This window comes from Taudactylus pleione, unplaced genomic scaffold (assembly GCF_031769625.1).
Source record: "Taudactylus pleione unplaced genomic scaffold, aTauple2 ptg001027l, whole genome shotgun sequence".
NCBI lineage: Eukaryota > Metazoa > Chordata > Amphibia > Anura > Myobatrachidae > Taudactylus > Taudactylus pleione.
In genome coordinates this window covers 3,474,777-3,493,817 of record NW_028285428.1, presented here as the reverse complement: position 1 = coordinate 3,493,817, position 19,041 = coordinate 3,474,777, and the positions used below count along the sequence as shown (strand labels likewise).

Genomic DNA, 19,041 nt, shown 5'->3' with positions numbered 1-19,041 from the left:
ATTGACATTTAAATGTTGGTTTGCATGAAATTTGAAGTCACGTGTGCCCTAAATATTTTCCTTTCTTTTTACTGTGCCCAGATATTTTTAATGGCCCTTTTTTATTTTGATTTCTTTTAATATTTTGCACAAAGCACTTTGGGGAGTTTTCGTATGTCTGCAATGTGGGTTGGGATAAGGGACAGTTGCTCATGCGGTGCCCATATTTGCTTTGCTCAGCTGAGTAGGAATGTTGAAATTTAAATAAATATATTTTTAATTATTATTTGTACTTGTTCTGTCTAATCAGCTTATATGGCGTAGCCCAGTTGACACTACCATAAGTGGCTTGTCTACACAATAACCTTAACCTGTAGTATAATTGTGCAGAGGTTTGTCCATGCTGGAGGTGGTGGTGAGTGAATTACAATGTTACCGTTTATAATGGTCTTCACTTTTATGTCAAACTCAATAAAGGTTTTTTTTTTATTGAGTACCCCTCAACAACTATGCAAGACATACAATTAAAAATAAATAAAAAAAAAATGAATAAAAATTTTTTTTTGTAGTGGTTGTTTTTTTTTTTTTTTTAATGTTTCACGGTATCTACATTTTTCCTGATGCTTAGATATAAACCCTTTTTTTTTTGGCAATTGCAAGCTGTCAGATGACTTAGTATTTAATGCTATTCTATTTTGAAAGTTTTATTTTTTTATTATCCATCGATATTTTCATATGGGCTCTTCATGAATCTCAGCAGGCTGTGACACTTGGTTATAGCGTCTTAGAGCTATTTTTTTTTGTACAATTTTCACATGGAATCCATGGAACCGAAATATCGTTAAACTCTGGGAGAATTATGATATACAGCATGAGTTAATCTGTCAGAAATTTATCTGGATGCCATAATATTAATGTACCCAAACGCTGAAACCTTTTTTATGTAGATTTTTATAATCAGATTTCGACACCCTATCGCAGTATTAAATTGGCGCTTAACCAAAAATACAACTGGACCGTCCTTGTTAGAAAATTAATTTTGTTTCTTTCACTAATATTTATTTTTCCATCTGTATTTTTATAGTTCCTACACTTTTTTTTTTTTTTTTTTTGTTTAACAGCCATTTTTGACTCTCGTGTGTATATTTACTACAGTGCGGGTTTATAGAAGTGGAGATGTTGCCCATAGCAACCGATTCTACTTATTTATCTAGTACCTTCTAGAAGATAATAGCTAGAATCTGGTTGGTTGATATGGGCAACATGTCCACTTCTATAAACCCGCACTTTAGTAAATCTACCATTTAGTGTCCCTGTGTGAGCTCTGCCTCATTTACCTGCACGTAGACTAAATTTTGTGTGGATTCGTAGCAGCATACGTGAGGACCATTGTGTGACGTGGACGTTCTCCAAAGCCCACTAGCGTGAGTATTTAATTACGCTGCAGTATATACTCAAACAAGCTATGTCTTGCTGACAGGATTGAGCTTGGTGCGGAGAAGAAAAAAATAAAGCCAACAATCGCAGCTTAATCCCAAGTATAAATTCTTGTAATCTCTTAAAGTAAGAATGTTTTACTGACACACTAGAGGGCAGCCATTTTGTGAACGGAAACAACTGTCCAAGAGCGCAGGTTGACCTAAGCTAGTGACTCTATTGTACTATGTGTTTCTCAGTGGTACAATTGGCTCACAGGGGAGCGAAGGACTACATCTTCATGAATGTCTGCCCCTGTTGACAGTTGTGTTGTGGGTTGGTAGCATGGCGGGACAGCCGCCTTACCGTTCCACCTGGTAATACTCCCATGCAATACGTATATCCTGGGATATAACTGACGGCACTCACGGGTTTTCCAGAAGACCCGTGAGTACAGCCAGTTATTTCACATTATTTTGGGCTGACACACACCTTTTATTTTTGGTGTTCTATGTCTTTTTGGTTTCTGCAGCCTTTATATAGATGTAGAATTTAGCGCTAAGATAAAAATAAACACTCTTAATAAATTGTAAGTAGGACATTTAAGATTTGACCACTAAAACATAATCTGTCCATAACCGTTGAGCACACCCATTCACTAGCAGGGGGATGAATGATTGCTAACAGTGCATTAACAATTTATGAGCCAACTGAATTGACCTCTTTAGCACGTAAATGTCTAATAAAACATAATATTAGTTTCTTCCAGACTACAAAAAAAAAATGACCCTCAGATTATGATGATGGGGATGCAAAATAATACAGAGTAATGTATTAAGCAACGCTCTGGTTTACGGGCACTAAGTGTCCTGTTTTAGTACTGGACAGAGAAAAGGACAAAGGCATTATTGGTTTATCAGGAATTGTGACTCTCCGGTCCCCTGTCCCAACCCCCCATTCTCTCCGTGCCCTGTAAGCCCATCATACTGTAGGGGGGGGGATTCTTACTGCAGAACTGTTCCAGGACATTAAACCTTATGAAAAAAACAGCCAGCCCCGGCAACGCAGCAGTTTGAGAATGTTCAATCCATTCAACGCCAGTTGTATTTAATATTTCTCAGATGAACTCAAGTTCAACCCGGCTCTATAATTTTCAGTTTATTTGCCTTCCGCGTTCACGTTCGATAAAACAGTCGCTGCCAGTTCCAGCCGGTTCTAGGTAACTCTTTCGTCTCCGCTCGGCCCTGCAGCACATTGCGGAGCTGGTGGGCTTCAGACGGTTCTGGAGCTTGAAGGGTGGAGAACATTGCGAGGGAGGAGTGTGGGGGTGGGGGGGGGGGTTGGCTGTCTGTGTGAGCTGATTTGCATGGGAGGTGGAATCACACAGCACATACATTTGCCTTGTAATGAATTGTCTTGTATATTATGTGTTTATGGCTTGCTTCCTCGTCTGCATCTGGTAAGCTCGCCTGCCTGCATAAGCAAAGAGCATCAGCCACCATGATCTCCCTAGCCTAGACAATGCGCCTCTTCCAAGCTGACTTTACCCTTTTTTATTTTATTTTTGTTTCTCCTGATGGTCCTGTATACACAATCCCTTTTTTACTTTTAGCATTATTCCGATGGCGCACTCTGTGCCAGACCAGCCCTGCCAAGCTGAGCACCAGCCAGGATTTCAGGGTACACACTGTGTAGTGATCTATGTAGTCAGTAATTAATTGTGTTTCAGTGACTGTTATCCGGGTTGTGACCTCTGGGGGGGACTACGCAGTTCTTTAGCCCCCCCTCTTGTAGATCCCACAGTGTCCTCTATCAGGATCTGCCAGTGTATTGTTTTTTTGATGCTCGTTAATTCTTACACTCAGTATTAATTAGAATTGTAGGTAAAGGAAGAAAACATGGTGTAGAACCAATAATTGCTCTTCTCCCAAACTATAGTTCTATCAGTCTCTATTGTATCATTTATTCCTGTTCAGGTTGTCCATCACATCCGTATTGCTGTATTTAGGTTGCATAATGTTTATTGGAGAAATACAATTATTTTTAGATGAAAGGTAAGTATAATAGTATATAATCTGGCCTGTGGTGGTACCTTAGTACCCACTGCAGGCCATAGAGAAGGAATCTGTGCCCCCGGCGTACTTTATATGGACAGAATTGGGGCATATTATATTGGCTGGAAGTGATGATGTAAAAGTATTACAGAGATTGCATAAAACAACGTTCATATGAAACGTCTAAAGTCTTGAGGTACATGTGTGTTCTGCAGACAATCCTGTTTCCTGTAACACAAGTCTGCGTGTAATGTAGATGTACGACGCCAGTGTCAGAGCTCTATTGTTGCGCTGATTTCAGAATTCTATCCTGAATATTTAATACCGATAACCCTGCCACCGTTCACACCAGGCATATTAATAAAGTTGTCTAGGTTCATTATTAAACCATTTAAAAAGATGAGACTACAGATTTGATCAGATGGAGCCTCGTTAGTAGAGGTTCTATTTGTGGTGTTTCTGCTGTCACGAATATTAACTTATTAGGGGAAGTTTGTGCCCTGCGCTTAGCTCTGGTTGTACTACATCTATCGCTTTTACACATATTATACCAGCACGTATCCTTTCACTGGGAACTGGAGTCCTGTCAAAGAGCCCTGGGACTCTGTCGTGTCTCTAGTTGCTATGAGTGACGTATCCGCCCACTGGCCGCCTGCGCTGTCTATTGGCTACAAGGACGATTTCAAATCCTACAGTAGCTATTATGTGGATGGGGCTTTTTTTTTAAGCAGATGTGCTGTGACCCATAGCAACCGATCCTATATTTTTGCTTAATTTTCTATAATGCAGTAGAAAGTTTATTTTTCCCAATGGTTGCTATGGGTTACAGCACAACGTAATTTTATTAAATGAGTGCCAATATACTCACATTAGCCTGCCTACATTTTTCAGCACTGTGCTCATGAATTGTGGAAGAAGGAACGCTTCTCCATGTGCTTGGCTGGTGGGAGGGACCAGAAATAAAGGTTCACAGATGATTTATATGGATAATCTTATCTAATTGCACTCGTACGCTCTACCGCAGTGTATGCCCGCAGGAAGGGGAGCTGACGTCACAGGACTTAAAGGTCACACAGCCACGTAGTCACAGCCTAAATACATGATGTTCTGTAACATTGTCCTCAATCCTATTAGGTGCGAATTGGGTCCTGTGAGCCGTTCTCACGGCGAATATGCACTGAGACTTACTTTTGTAATCCAATTCCAAACTTGCCATTGTTTTTGTTTCAGAGAAGATTTGCAGGTTTTTTGTGCAAACCCTGAGGAGGTGAAAAGGTCAGGAAAAGCTTTATTTTAAGGTAAAAATGTCGGGACACAGGACCTGATTCAGACCCGGTCGCTAGTTGCGGCCACTCACTCCTAGCATATGCAAATTCGGGATAGTGACGGCATGGCAGGCGATCGCACGCCAAGGCATAAGCACGCCCACTATGTATTGGCGAGCGATCACTTTGTGTATGTAGACGCCCATTAGCGTGTCTTGACACGCCCACTAGCGCACGTCATCTCCAGGAAGTGTCTAAAAAGATTGGTACATCGAGGACCATCGGAAGCGATCGCAGCGCTTGTGGTTGACTCTACCCTCCCGCAAGCACTGCGAGCTCTTCAGTGTAAAAAACAACCAAGTGACGTGTAATAGGACGCAGCTTTGCTAATTATGCACACCCACAAAACTCTGTTTTGACACTCAGACACGCCTCCGTTCGCACATCCACTCCCCTGTTCACAAGCACCTTCCCGTTACCACCCTCAAAACGGCACATTCTGTCACTCAGAGTAGCGGGTAGTCTGTGTACTAGTAGCGCACGATTCCCCATCGCTGAGACTGGTTTGCGCACGTGCACTGCGAATTATACGCATGCGCGGACGGGCGAATATCGTTCAGTGCGAGCGTCCGCAGCTTAGCGAGCAGGTCTGAATCAGGCCCACAGTGCAGAATCTCTAGCAAACCCTTCCCAATGAATAATCATGGACTTGGAGGGGGTTAAAATAGCATCATTTGGCATAAAATGTAGTTTTTCAGGTGAATCACTAAAAAGCTGTGTATTGGTGGAACAGGGGATTTAGAACTTGCAGATGAGAGGTAAAAGTGTTTGTTCCAACTTTTTTAGATTTTTTTTATTTTTTTTTAAACACTGAAAAATTACTATACAGACATATTTTCTGTACCCCAAAATGCTGGAAAGACTTTAATTTGCTGAAAAACACTTGCTATAATTTTTCAATCATTAATAAAAACTGCAGAAACCAGACATTTGACACCTTTTTGAAAACCTCCATTACGTTCCTTTTGGCCATTAATAGCCTTCTATATGGTCCTGCTATCTTAGTTGTCATTTTTTTTCCCCAGGAAGGTTTCTCCACGTTTTCATGCACTTCTCCCATGACGCATTTTTGTAGAAAAGTCACACAACCTCGCCGCGACTACTGCAAATTGTCATCTCTGATTGGATCTCGCATACATTCGTGCGATGTATGTGAGTTTCTTGAAACAAGTTTGCATCCTTAAACTGGCACCTAATTGGATTGAGCCCATTGTGTACAGATGTGTCCCGCTTATAATATCATCATAGGTCAGGATTTCTGAAGATCCTATAAAAGTACCTCGAAAACCACAAGTAAATATTTATCCTTTACTTGCTTGCAGACATTCACAAAATACCTTGTCATACGTCAGGATGGCGTGGGGGCGCTTGTGATGGCATTATATCCCAGGCATAACATTGCTCTTATTACTGCGTATCCCTATGGGGGAAGCGAGGTAAAATGAGCAATGTTGCTGTCCTGTAATTACCCGTGATGTGCGCAGCCCCTATACATGGCGGCAGCACAGACAGTGTAATGGCACTAAGGTCGTGGGTTCGATTCCCGCCACGTCCCTAACTGTGTGGGGTTTGTATATTCTCCATGTGCTGGCGTGGATCTCCTCCGGGTACTCCGGTTTCCTCCCACACTCTAAAAATATACTGTCAGGCTAATTGGCTCCCACAAAAATTAACCCTAATGTGTATGCGTGTGTAGATGTGGTAGGGAACTTAGGGCTCGATTCCGCTCGCTAGATGCATTTGCACACAGCAAAAGTATGCAAATCCGCGATAGCCTGACAAGGCACTAGCACGCCCACTATGTCTTAGCTTGCAATCGCGGTGTGTATGCAGACTCCCACCAGCCTGTCTGAAGACGCCCACTTATACACGTCATCTCCAAGATCGGTAACATCGAGAACCATCGGAAGCCATCGCAGCACTTGCGGCTGACCATACCCTACTGCAAGCACTGCGAGTGCTTCATTGTGATTTTAAACCATGTGACGTGTACTATTACGCTGTGTCTTAATTATGCATGCCTTTTAAACAGCGTTAAGATGTGTTCGTACCACCACTCCCCCGTTTCCATCGACCAACCCCTGTCACCACCCAGAAACAGCATGTCCTGTCACTCATTCTAGCGTGCTGTCTATGCACAGTGAGCGAACGCTTCCCGATCGCGTGGGCTAGTTCGTGCACTGCGATGCATGCGCAGATTGCAAACATCGGCTGACTGTGAACGCAGCCTAGCGAGCGGGTCTGAATCGGGCCCTTAGAGTGTAAGCTCCACTGGGGCAGGGACTGATGTGAATGGCCAAATGCTCTCTGTAAAGCGCTGCGGAATATGTGTGCGCTATATAAATAACTGGAAATTAATAATAATTGAAATGCCTCTTTAGACTTTTCGGAGAACTGCCATGATGGTGCCTCTAGTTCTGTGCTAGCTCAGGCACATGGAATGCCACCGCACCTCTGATAAAAGCAGTATATTAACATCCCTCCTGCCCCGCTCCATTACAGACATCTGAAGATCTGATGCAGGTCAGAAAGCTCAGATGGCAGCTGTTTGAAGTGATGTAACATGAGAACCACATGAATCCACCATTCCAGGCAGCGCTATTCTGCAAAGCAAGTCTGCCAAGCTGTCAATCACACTGTGTCTGCTCTGTTAGTGAACCAACTCCTTAACACCTGCTGCAAATGAGTAAAGGGGAATATTGTGGACATAGGGCCTAATTCAGCACAGACCGCAATTGCAATCGCAGCTGAGTAATCGCACGCAATGCAGCTGCGAAAATATGCTAATGCCTGCCACCGCTCAGCCAGCATAAAGACGCCCGCTACAGCCTTCTCACATCTGTAATGCCTCGCAGTCTTGCGTATACATCGGTAACATTGGAGAACATCGGCCCATAACGCACAATTACAGCAGGTCTGACCCGTTGCAGAAATTGCAAGTCTCGTCGCACGCAGTGAGTTCAGACGGACAGGCACGCCTGCGTTTCTGCAACCACTCCCCCATCGCCACCCCCAAACGCTCACGGCCTGTCACTCACTCTGCGATGGATTCCTGTCTGCGTGCGTAATGCAGTGTGCTGTATACGCAGTACGCAACAATCTTCCGATCTGCATACGCAGTTGCAATTGCGATTCGTGCTGATGGGGTTGCATACAAATCGGATTTAAAAAAAATAAATAAATAAATCAAAAACGGATTTATTTGATTTAAATCAGATTTTTGGGCTTTAAATAGGATTTTTTATTACATTTTTTTTTTTTTTTAAGAAAACGTTTAAAATTTTTAAACATTTATTTATTTAAAAACATTTTTTAATAAAAAATCCTATTTAAATCAAATAAATCCGTTTTTGATTATTTATTTTTTTTAAATCCAGTTTTATGCAACCCTGCCAGTGAATCAGGCCCATAGTTAAGTATAAACACTAGTTCATGTATATTTAGTCCAGTCATGCATTGCCTTTACTTAATAGGGGGAGATGTACCAAGCCTTAAGAGTGAAGTTGCCTATAGCAACCAATCCACTTTTACCTATCATTTTACAGAATGTACTTGATAAATGCTAGCTAGAAGCTGATTGGTTCTTTTGATCCACTTCTCCACACTTCAGAAGGCTCGATACATCTCCCGCCATTGTCACATAGTAGCGTAGCGTCCTCCTTATTGGTATTACTTTTGCACTCGTCATCTGTTTTATATAATGTACGCGAAGACTGAAAGTTTTCAATAAAGTTCATTGCTACTAACAGCGCAGTACGGCTGGGATCCAGCCTGTAGCTTGGCACATGGGGCCGATATCCCAGATGTTTTACAGCATCCCCAGAGTTCCTAGAGTAAACAAAGCTGTACCGACAACCAGGAAGGCAGGACGGAGCAGTTCACCGCCCACCGCAATCTGTCATACTGTTTCTCTGGATCTTCGTTTCTACCCTGACACAGCTATGCGTGGCGGTGATGTGCCTATGGCACTGTGACCGCTTGTGTTCTCATTCTGTACTGCGTATTCCGGCTTCTGCTAATAGTGGCATGTATTCTCTGTGTGAAATATTAAGGGAAAGAACCTGAGGGTATGAAAAAAAAAAAAAAAAACCTCATCAACATAAGCGAGGAATATCACTATTAAACTGTGCACGGAATGCCCTAGGTTATGACAGATCTCCTTGTTTGCAGAAGAGCGCAGGTATTGGGGTAATGTCCGTCACGTAGATCCGGTCGAGGCAATCTGTGGGTCTCTATCAGTGGTGTGCGGTTTGTAATGTGACTGGTAGTTCTGCACAGGGCTGTAGCTAGGGTAGTGCGGCCATTGCCATCGCACACGGCACCACAGGGCAGGGGGCGCTGTTTGGGCCTGTCAAATTTCTGTTTATTATCATTCTTGCTTGTAGCTTCCTCTTACTTCATCCCCAGCATCTCCTGGCCTCTCCTATCTCTTCCCTGGCCCTTTTTTGGGTGCATTATGTCGGTTTGAAAAATGAGGGGGGCGCCAATGCTCTTTCTGGCACAGGGCACCAAAAAGTCTAGTTACGGCTCTGGTTCTGCAACAGATAGACTGTCACATGTTGTAATGTCTAGCAGGTTCAATCGAGAAGTGGAGAGAGCGTGACTGGTTGATAGCTGGCAAAACCTGCTGGTACTTATTGTACCACAACAGTCAGAGGACAGAAGGTTAAATGAGCAGGAATTTCGGGACGTGGCGTCTGCAGTGCTGGTTCTTAGGACTGATTTTTCCTCCAATATGGGAATGGAATATTCCTGAATTATATAGGCTAGTGTACCGGATATCTGACACATGGTAAAGGCAGCTAAACAGTATTCAGTTGATTGATTCAACAGGAGCTACAATCCAAAATGGCTGCTCTCCTGCCTCGCATAGGCCACGGGTGCAATTTCTGGTTGTAGAGAATTCACATTTTTGGCTCCATTTCCACCTATTTCATCTGTGTTTTTGTTTTTGTGGCCATTTTGTGGCTTTAATCAAAATACATGTGCCTGTTAATACAGTAATGGATGCCTCATACCTCATTGTGGTCAGTTGATGGTCCATTACTAGTTTTGAGTGAAGTACAAAGCGTTAAATTAGTGCTTACGTACTATGCTGGAGTCTAACTAGTTTCATGCACGCCGAGAAGTAAGGGGAATGCAGTGCACCGCGGGGCGATTACGCCCATGTGGGGCGTGCTCAGATTTTTTCTCTTAACTGCTTTTATTACACCTGAAAAGTATATTAAAAAGTGGAGTTATTTGTTAGTATAGGTTCAGCCCTGAAAACAGCTGTCTTTATTGTGTGTGGGTGATCTCTATATAAACGCACTAACGTAGTTGGTAGCATTGGCGGCTCCAGAGGTGAGTCTGCAGCACAGTCCAAAATTCAAATAGGTTAGTTACACCAACTGCCACCCTAACCGCTGCCAAACATCACCATCCGAGACTCGCTGGCACTTGGAGTGACGCCCCTATTTGAATTTTGGACTGTGCTGCAGCCCCACCCCTGGAGCCACCACTGGACTTGATAGGGATTTGGTATTTTTGTGCCAATATATATTTTTAATAAAAGCTACAAGTCCTCATGATCATTTTTGGGCATTTCAATTCTTAATCCTGTCCTTCCAACTGCCAGCTGTTACCAGCCACACTGTATGCCACTTACAGTACATGGGTTTTGTGGCTCGTGCAGACTAAACAAGGATGATGGTCTCTAAAGCTCTCTGGCCAGGATTCTAAACTTGAATAGTTTATCTCAGTTTGTCTGTTTCAAACATTTATTTTACAGGAGCTCTGTCCTGTAAGCAGTATACAGGTTCTCCCATTGGGGGCGCCATTGTCCTAAAGACGCTACACCCTGCTGTGTTGCTATATCACTGAGGCTATGTGCTGGGAAGGCTAGCAAGAACACAGTGTGGTTTCACACCTTCAGCTAATCTTCTCTTTGCAAGTATGTAGTTTCTTAACCATAAACAATTGTGTAGTTACAAATTTTCTATATATATATATATATATATATATATATATATATATATATATATATATATGTGTGTGTGTATATATATATATATATGTGTGTGTGTGTGTGTGTGTATATATAATGAATACAACTTTACACTTTACTTAACAAAAGAAAGTTGTAAGTAATTTACATAGAAAATTGTATTCTAAAATCCTAAATATTTGCTGTTTGGTACAAAAGAAAACCTTAACAAATGGCATCCTTGCTTAATATATAAATACCCCACATATCACCTGGTGTTTGAGAACATATTAGTGAGAGCCAATGCCTCCCTTTCTCTAAAACCTCTGCTTAGTACGATTGAACAATAAAGAGTCTGTGGGTGGGTTTTGTTGGAAAAAAAAAAAAAACTAGTGCGGCAAATAAAAAAATGTCTTAATGGAGTAATACCGCCACCTAGTGTCTAGAAACAGTTTGCATTTATATTTTTATTTATGTCACCATGAAGAAGCTTGCAGTTTGCATGAGAGCAGGAGGAGCTTTGCTGTGATGATTCGTCAAGGATGAAACTAACCATGTATAATAATAGTGTGTGTGTGATTTTATAAGGTATAATAGGGTGCCTTAAAATAAGACATTTTCTGTGTGCTCACGGAACACGGCTCGTACTGAGATACAGAACGTTGTTTGACCTTAATTGATCTTTCATGGAATCACAATGCTGGTAAGATTGGAGCTTTGGGAAGTAATGTCTGTGACTTTGTTCTAATTATAGTGATGAATGAATCCAGTATTCTCTCCAGTCAGAAGCTGGGAAAATCAAATGCAACAGTCATGCTTTAGTTGTAACCTTACAGCTGTTTTCTAGCAATGTGTATCACCAGTAATACCATTAGTAGAGGAGTCCCAGGACAGGCAACATGTGATTGTCTAGCTATTACAGCACTGCATCTCTCACCTGACACACTGAGTTAATGGCATACAGTAGATTGCCTCATATTTACAGAATAATTGAATAAACATTGTGCTTGTAATTCAGTTCTAAAAAAAAAAATCACGAGGCACCAACCTGCCCACTTGGTGCCTCATGCCTCAGTAATGTCACTAGTTCTTAGTGAAATAGGCTAAATTCTCCGGAATTTAAGTTCCGCTTGCAATGTACCCGTAACCACTGCACGGGCAATTTGATGTAGACAAATGTAATTAATAAAAAAAAAAAAAAGTTTAATCCTAGGTAAATTAAATGTATTATTATTTATTTATTAACCGTTTCTTATATAGCGCAGCAAATTCCGTTGCGCTTTACAATTTGAATCAATATTAACATTATATTGGGCTGTAAAAGACACATACATACAGAAAAGACATACATACAGAAAAGACATACATACAGAAAAGACATACATACAGAAAAGACATACATACAGAAAAGACATACATACAGAAAAGACATACAGAAATGACCTGTAAGTACCAAGTTCTTGGTAGATTTAGCCGATTTAAAGTATTTCATGCTGAGCATTGGCCATTTCAGAGATTTGTGTGTAAGATGCATAGGGACTGACGTATTTACATCATATTTAATGTTCCCATTATTCAATGCACATGTAGTGTTGAAAGAACAGGAAACCCAGCCGCAGCTGTCTTGGCAGGAATCAGTGTGTGTTTATGCTGCCACCTTGTGTCCGAAAGTGGATATTTATTTTATTTTTTTTTTCATTTAAAGTAGCTACAGTATAATGTACACTTCACATTCCAGTATAGAGGCTGCTATAAGGACACATGAAGAATTCTAATAATTGATTTTCCAGTGAACTCGATGGAAATTTGAATAGTTTACTGCATAGTTGTCAACCATGTGTAAGGTAATTGTGAGTCTAGATACCATATTGGGTTACTGTGGTTTCCTATGGTTACCGCCTCACATGCTGTGTTACCTGCCCAGCAATTTTCCTGCAAATATGTAAAGATTGATCTGTGCAATATTTCAGCCTTAAAGTACGCCTGACCTTTACCTACAAGTGGGGTAGCTGATTATATGTGCCTGATAATATGAATGTCTGTACAGGGATCCAGTTACATTCTATAATGTTTTGTGAATTAACCAGCATTTTTGCGTCTGATCTGGTATAGCACAATGTGTTATTGAGTTTGTTTATTCTTTTACAATCTACCTGTGTCACAATAATTCATGCTATGGTAGAGAATGGGTGAGATGCTTAAAGCATATCTCACCAAGAGTTACTTCATTTTTAATTTTGGTATGTGGTCATTTAATAGGGAAAATAATTGTTTCCTGTTTAACACATTTATCCGTTCATTTGTTTTAATAAAATTTGAGTACAGTTTTTACCTATTGTTTCCCAAATGCTTACTGAGCGTTAAGGACGGGCCAAACTAATGCTACGACTAAAATTGTGGTGGTAATTAGCGATTATGCGATCTGTAATCGGTGATCCCCGTTACATTGGGTAGTCGAACGATAATCCACAGACTTGTAGCATGCGTCATCCATTGTAAAAAAAAAAAAAAAGGTTTCTCTACAAAGCAGCAGATCCTCTGGCCTGAATAGGAGAGTAGGGGGTAAATTTAGTAAAAGTGAGAGTTTTTAGAAGTGAGTTTTAGAAGAGATGTTGCCCATAGCAACCAATCAGATTCTTCTTAACATTTAACTAGCACCTTTTAGAAGATAATGGCTAGAATTTGATTGGTTGCTATGGGCAACATCACTTCTAAAACCTCTCACTTTAGTACATTTACCCCTATGTGCCAGCAGTCATTTTCTACTATTTTTTCTGTGAATGGCGATCTGGTTCCCCCTGCTTTGTCAGAACCAACCAGTTAGTTTAGAGAAATAATACAATAAAATACAATTTCCTGCTTTATTTTGTTTATTTTTTTTACATTTTTTTAATACTCTGAATAGCTGTAGTAAAAGTAAGTTTTTATTATAACCCCCCCATTTCGAAATATTATCTAAATTATGCTCTTTTGTAATTTTAAAATATAATAAGTAACACGAACAACAATGTAGTTATTTTTGGGCAGTGAAGTGACAATCCTGGTGTGTCTGAATAGGGATGTATACAAAACTTTGAGACCGTTCATTCATGTTCTGTATCTATAAACTCCCTTTTTGATAGCTGGAAAACATTCAATGTGACCACAGTTCTGATCACGAATGCCAGCAAGTCATTGTCACCCTATTATTTTCATTATGGTTTTATTATGTTGGAGAGATGCTTAACCACGTTTTATTGTATTTATTCCTAAAGCTATTTTTGTAACGCAGCCGTGCGTGTTTTTTTTAAGGATAAGTGCGCAATCAAACCCACATCTGAAATGACATAAATGAAATAAATAAAAATAATGGCATTGGAGCTTATAAGCATTTAAATGTGCTTTCTGAAAAAAATAGAAAAATAAATTCATATAATTAAAGTAAGAAAATATTTGATATAATGAATTTTATTAAAATTTTTTTTTTTTTTTTTAATCTCCCATATAGACAAGAGGTTCTGAAATGGAACGGATGGGGTTACAGCGATTCCAAATTCACTTTCAACAAAAAGGGGCAAGCTGAATTCACTGGCAGACGGTAAGCTTGGGACTCCTGCACAGCAGAATTTACAATATAACGTTGTGATTGTTGTGCATGACCGGTCTGCTGTAATATAAAATGTAAAACCTATTGGATGTACTACTAGCGTTGAGGTTTGATCTGCATTGTGTGTTGGTTCTCCAGTAACACCACAGGTACCAAAATTATCGTACTCTAAGTTCTGAAATGTTTAGTTACGTCAGCAGCACACAAGTCTAAATTAATTGATTTATATATTTCTGTTAGGATCATTGGTTAATCTATCTGTTAATTATCTGGTCCATTTTGTTTACCAAATGTTGCAATTCGTCAAAATAGGGAAATTCATTTATTAACTGCTGTCTTCATTTGAGAATGCATTTACCCATCACCGCCTGAAGATGGTGCTGTAGCACAATTAAGCTTTCTCTGGTCAAAACGCAAAGCTGCAAGTGGTTAAATGGAAGAGGTGGGTTTATGCAGATTTATTGTACGCCTCATATTTGGCATTATCCAGTGATGATGTTTGTTTATCAATAGCTCACTCCCACTGACCAATGATGTTAGACCCCAAGTTCCAGCCCATTTCTACGTTCACCCAATCCGAAGGCAAACACCACTTGGTGCAGTTACGTGTACACAGAGCATGTGCTGTACATAAGAGCATTTTAAAGAACCAGAGAGTCTTTTGAATTGATGGAAAAAATTCCAGATTGTCCGTGTTCTGAGACTGAAAAACCAGAAAGGGCTGAACCTGCAGGGTGCACTACTGTGACAGTAAAAGCTTTCTGTATTACAAGAACATCTACATAGTTCTGAACCTTGACATTAACAACACATAAGCTGAATGCTTAGTTATTCTCATGTTATCACTTCTTGTGTTTTATTCACTTGGCTTTTTTTTATATATTTTTGTTTCTTTATTTTACTTTATTAATGACATTTAGAACTCCCCCCTCCTTTTTTTTTTTTTTTCCTCCCAACCCCGTTTTTTTTCCTTTTCTTTTTAAGAGGAGACCGAATGTGTCAGTGGGTCCTGATTCTGATACTCGCCAAGTGTCATCTTACATATATACAGCATATTATATACACCTATATTGGAATGTACATACAGGGACTGATTCAAAATTAAGAGCAAATCAAAAAAAGAGCAGTTTGCCCCTCGGTAGTACCATGGTGCACTGCAGGTGGGGCAGATTTCCATTGTGCAGAGAGAGTTAGAGGGTAAAGGGGTTGTGTTTGTAGCGTAATTCTAAATTTCATCTGCTCAGTATTTGCGGGCTACATGCAAAAGGAGCCGGTATTTTCCCTGCATGTAAAATAATAGCTACATTTGCCCGATTGCATTACAGCATGGTTTGTTCCAGGAGCAAATTGCTCCCGGTTTGCTCTTTTTATTTTTATTTGATCCTACCTCTGAGTCCGGTGTCATACTCTGTATATATAATGTGACACTAAAGGTTCCCAGTGCTTACTTTTCTCCTGGTACAAATCTGTATGTGTGTAGCACATTGATATGATTTCATATTGCATCCCAATGTGTGTTTGTGTTTGTATGTTATCTGAAGTATGCATGTTGTTTAAAGTTGCGCGATTTCCATGTTTATTTAGGATTATAAGACAGATAAATATTTACATATAACGACACCTCACAGTAGAATGAGGCCAGATACACAGAACGTAGAGAGGTGTGGGTGTGTATATAGAGGGGAAACAGGACATGCTCCTATAAGTGTCAAATATTTAGAACTAAGGTAAGACTGTGATGGTCCTACAAGCCGATAAGCAGAGTTTGTTCTGTACGTAAACACTTGGCACATATTATTATTTATGAATTATAAACATTTGTATTTAATATGCTTCCTCACCTGACCACTCCTCAGCATACTAACAGGACAGCTGTCACCTAAACAACTTAGTGAGGGGATCTGGAAAGTATTTGGAAGTTCATAAACTGTATTTATTATGCAACGTCACTATTGTTATTTCAATATTACTATTTAAAGGGTTTAGCGCCATTATCACACACACTACACTACACACACACACGCAAACAATGCACACTACAAACAATGCACACACACAATTCACATACACGTGTGCACTCAATACACACACTACAGTATACACAATGCACACACTACAGTACACACACTACAGTATACACAATGCACACACTACAGTGCACACAATGCACACACTACAGTATACACAATACACACACTACAGTGCACACAATGCACACACTACACACAATACATGCATACATATACACTTGCACACTCAGTACACACACTACAGACAATGCACACACTACACATACACACGAGTACACACACTACAGTACACACAATGCACACACTACACACAATACCCCTAATACACCTACATGCGCGCACACAATACACACACTACAATACACACACAATTCACAATACTTTGTTCTTTGTGTTCCTGATTTTACCTAACTTCTAATTGTGAAAATGTAATGGAGTTATTGGACTGATTTGTAGTTTGATGGGTCAGATAAGCTCCATTTTATCAAATGTTTGGTACAGGACCGTTGTACACTTTTTATATAATATATATATATGTGTGTGTGTGTGTGTATATATAGATATAGATATAGATATATATATATATATATATATATATAGATATATAGATAGATAGATATCTAATAAAATCCTTTACCCTCAGCATTGGTCGGTGGTGTCTGTGTCTCTGGATGAATAATGGATGCAGCGTGCTGAGTGTAATTACTCAGCCCTACACTTCTCAGCCTCGTGGTAGCTGAATTTTCCAGTGTTTACTGCTCGCTGCTGAATCACTGAACCACCCAATAAATAATACACATCTGTTCTTCACATGCAGAACTGCCTGGCGTTCAGTAGATAAACCCCAGACAATATTCTCTCTGTCCATCCCACCCACCCATGCATCTCTGGGAACCACTGACAATAGACAAAGTCGGGAGCATTGCACGGTACATCTTGGCAGCCTGGAGCCAGCTATGCACTGTTGATGTCGTGTTGTGTCTTCATTAATTAATAAGTACGTCAGCAAAAGGAGAGCATTTTACATCCGCTGCACAAGTTGCAGTTAGAGAAGGAGCTCTGTGTTTAGCAGCCTTGTCACAAAGGGCTGTGCGGTGTTTACCGAGACGTTATACAGAGATAATGTTGAATATGCGTTCTCTAGCAGGTCATAAAAGAACACTGATTTAAACTCGCCCGTGGCAGCAGAAGAGTTATTATACAATGTCTAGCTGAATCTTGCCAGTATTTCAGTAAATATTTGGGATGTAAGGCATTTCCACATACAGAGCTGCTTCTGTGTAACACCAGCTTGGAGCACCAGGTTTCTGATATAGCTGGTTTAGAACAGGGCCAGGGCCGGTGCTAGCCTTCAAGGCACCCTAGGCAAAACTTCTGCATGTGCCCCTGCCCCCCGCCTACTTATTTAACCCCTCAGGTGAAAATGACTTTGCACAGCTGGAGTGGCAGATGAGTTTTGTGTTAAAAAAAAAATAAATATATATATATATATATATTTATCAATATTAAAACGCAAAACGTATCCGCCACTCCAATTGTAGTGCCCCCAGTAATGCAGCCCCCAATAGTGCGGCCTCTGTAGTGACCCCAGTAATGCAGCACCTGTAATGCCCCCAATAGTGCGGCCCGCGTGTGCGCACACACAACACTTGAATGACGTCACTCCCATAGTGCACTGCGGGACCCGGAAGACGGAGCTCAGGAGTGAGCTCTGTCCTTCGGCTGGCGCCGGGGGGGAGTTGGTAAGGAACGGGGTGCCGCCGGGGTGGGGGGAGGTAGAGAAGGAGACGGGTGCCCACTGGTAACACAATCTCAGCGGGCACCCGGCAAATAGGGGGGTGAATTTGATTGGAGGGCCGGGCGCCCTCTAGTGGCCGGCGCCCCTAGGAAGCTGCCTAAGCTTGCCTAGTGGAAGCACCGGCCCTGAACAGGGCGAATAATCCAAAGGTCCATGGAATCAATCCTTTTAACATTTATTTTAAGTTTGCTGAGCAAGTAGAATGCCCCCTTTTACTTAATAATATATATATATGTCCTGTTGGGCTGTATATCCCTATTTTAGTTTCTCCTGGCTCTTAGGTTATTGGCCTTGTCACATCCGGAGCTCTAGAACCAGGGACTATGTTCTATAAATGCCATGAACAGTTGAAGTAGCTATTTTCTGATCATCACTAAAAATTATACCTGTTAAATGTTCCAGCTTAATGTAAAAAATGCTTTAAATGCAGATTCATCTACATATGTTTGCAGGCAATCTTCTGTGTCCCTTGATATGTAGGTAGAGATCTATGTTAAATAAAGTAGGTCTCTGTTACAAATACTTGTCAACCAGGACAACTTTCAGAATTTTCCAATCCCACTCAAATGTGTGTAGGTATATATAACTATTTTCTACATACAGTAGGTCAGGCCTGGCCAACCTTTGGCTGTCCAGCTGTTGTGAAACTACACATCCCAGCATGCCCTGCTACAGTGTTCGCATCCCCTAATAGCATAGCTGCGGCAGGGCATGTTGGGTATTTTAGTTTCACAGAAGCTGCAGAGCCACATGTTGGACAGACCTGCAATACATCTTTTTTTTTTTTTTTTTAAAGCTAGCTTGCCCAGTTTCATGAGTTTCAAGACACCCTAGAAATGTTTTATAGTATTTAAGCAACTGCTCAGATTGTCCTAATTTTGGGAATAT

At 40.7% G+C, this 19,041-nt stretch overlaps 1 protein-coding gene across 1 annotated transcript in view; it reads left to right on the top strand.

The window, feature by feature from the left end:
- AGPS (alkylglycerone phosphate synthase) overlaps nt 1–19,041 on the top strand; it is a 192,825-nt gene that overhangs the window by 35,610 nt on the left and 138,174 nt on the right. The window contains exon 2 of the mRNA XM_088461206.1: nt 14,227–14,316. Coding sequence (XP_088317332.1) covers nt 14,227–14,316 — 90 coding nt within the window. The remainder of the gene's footprint in view (nt 1–14,226; nt 14,317–19,041) is intronic.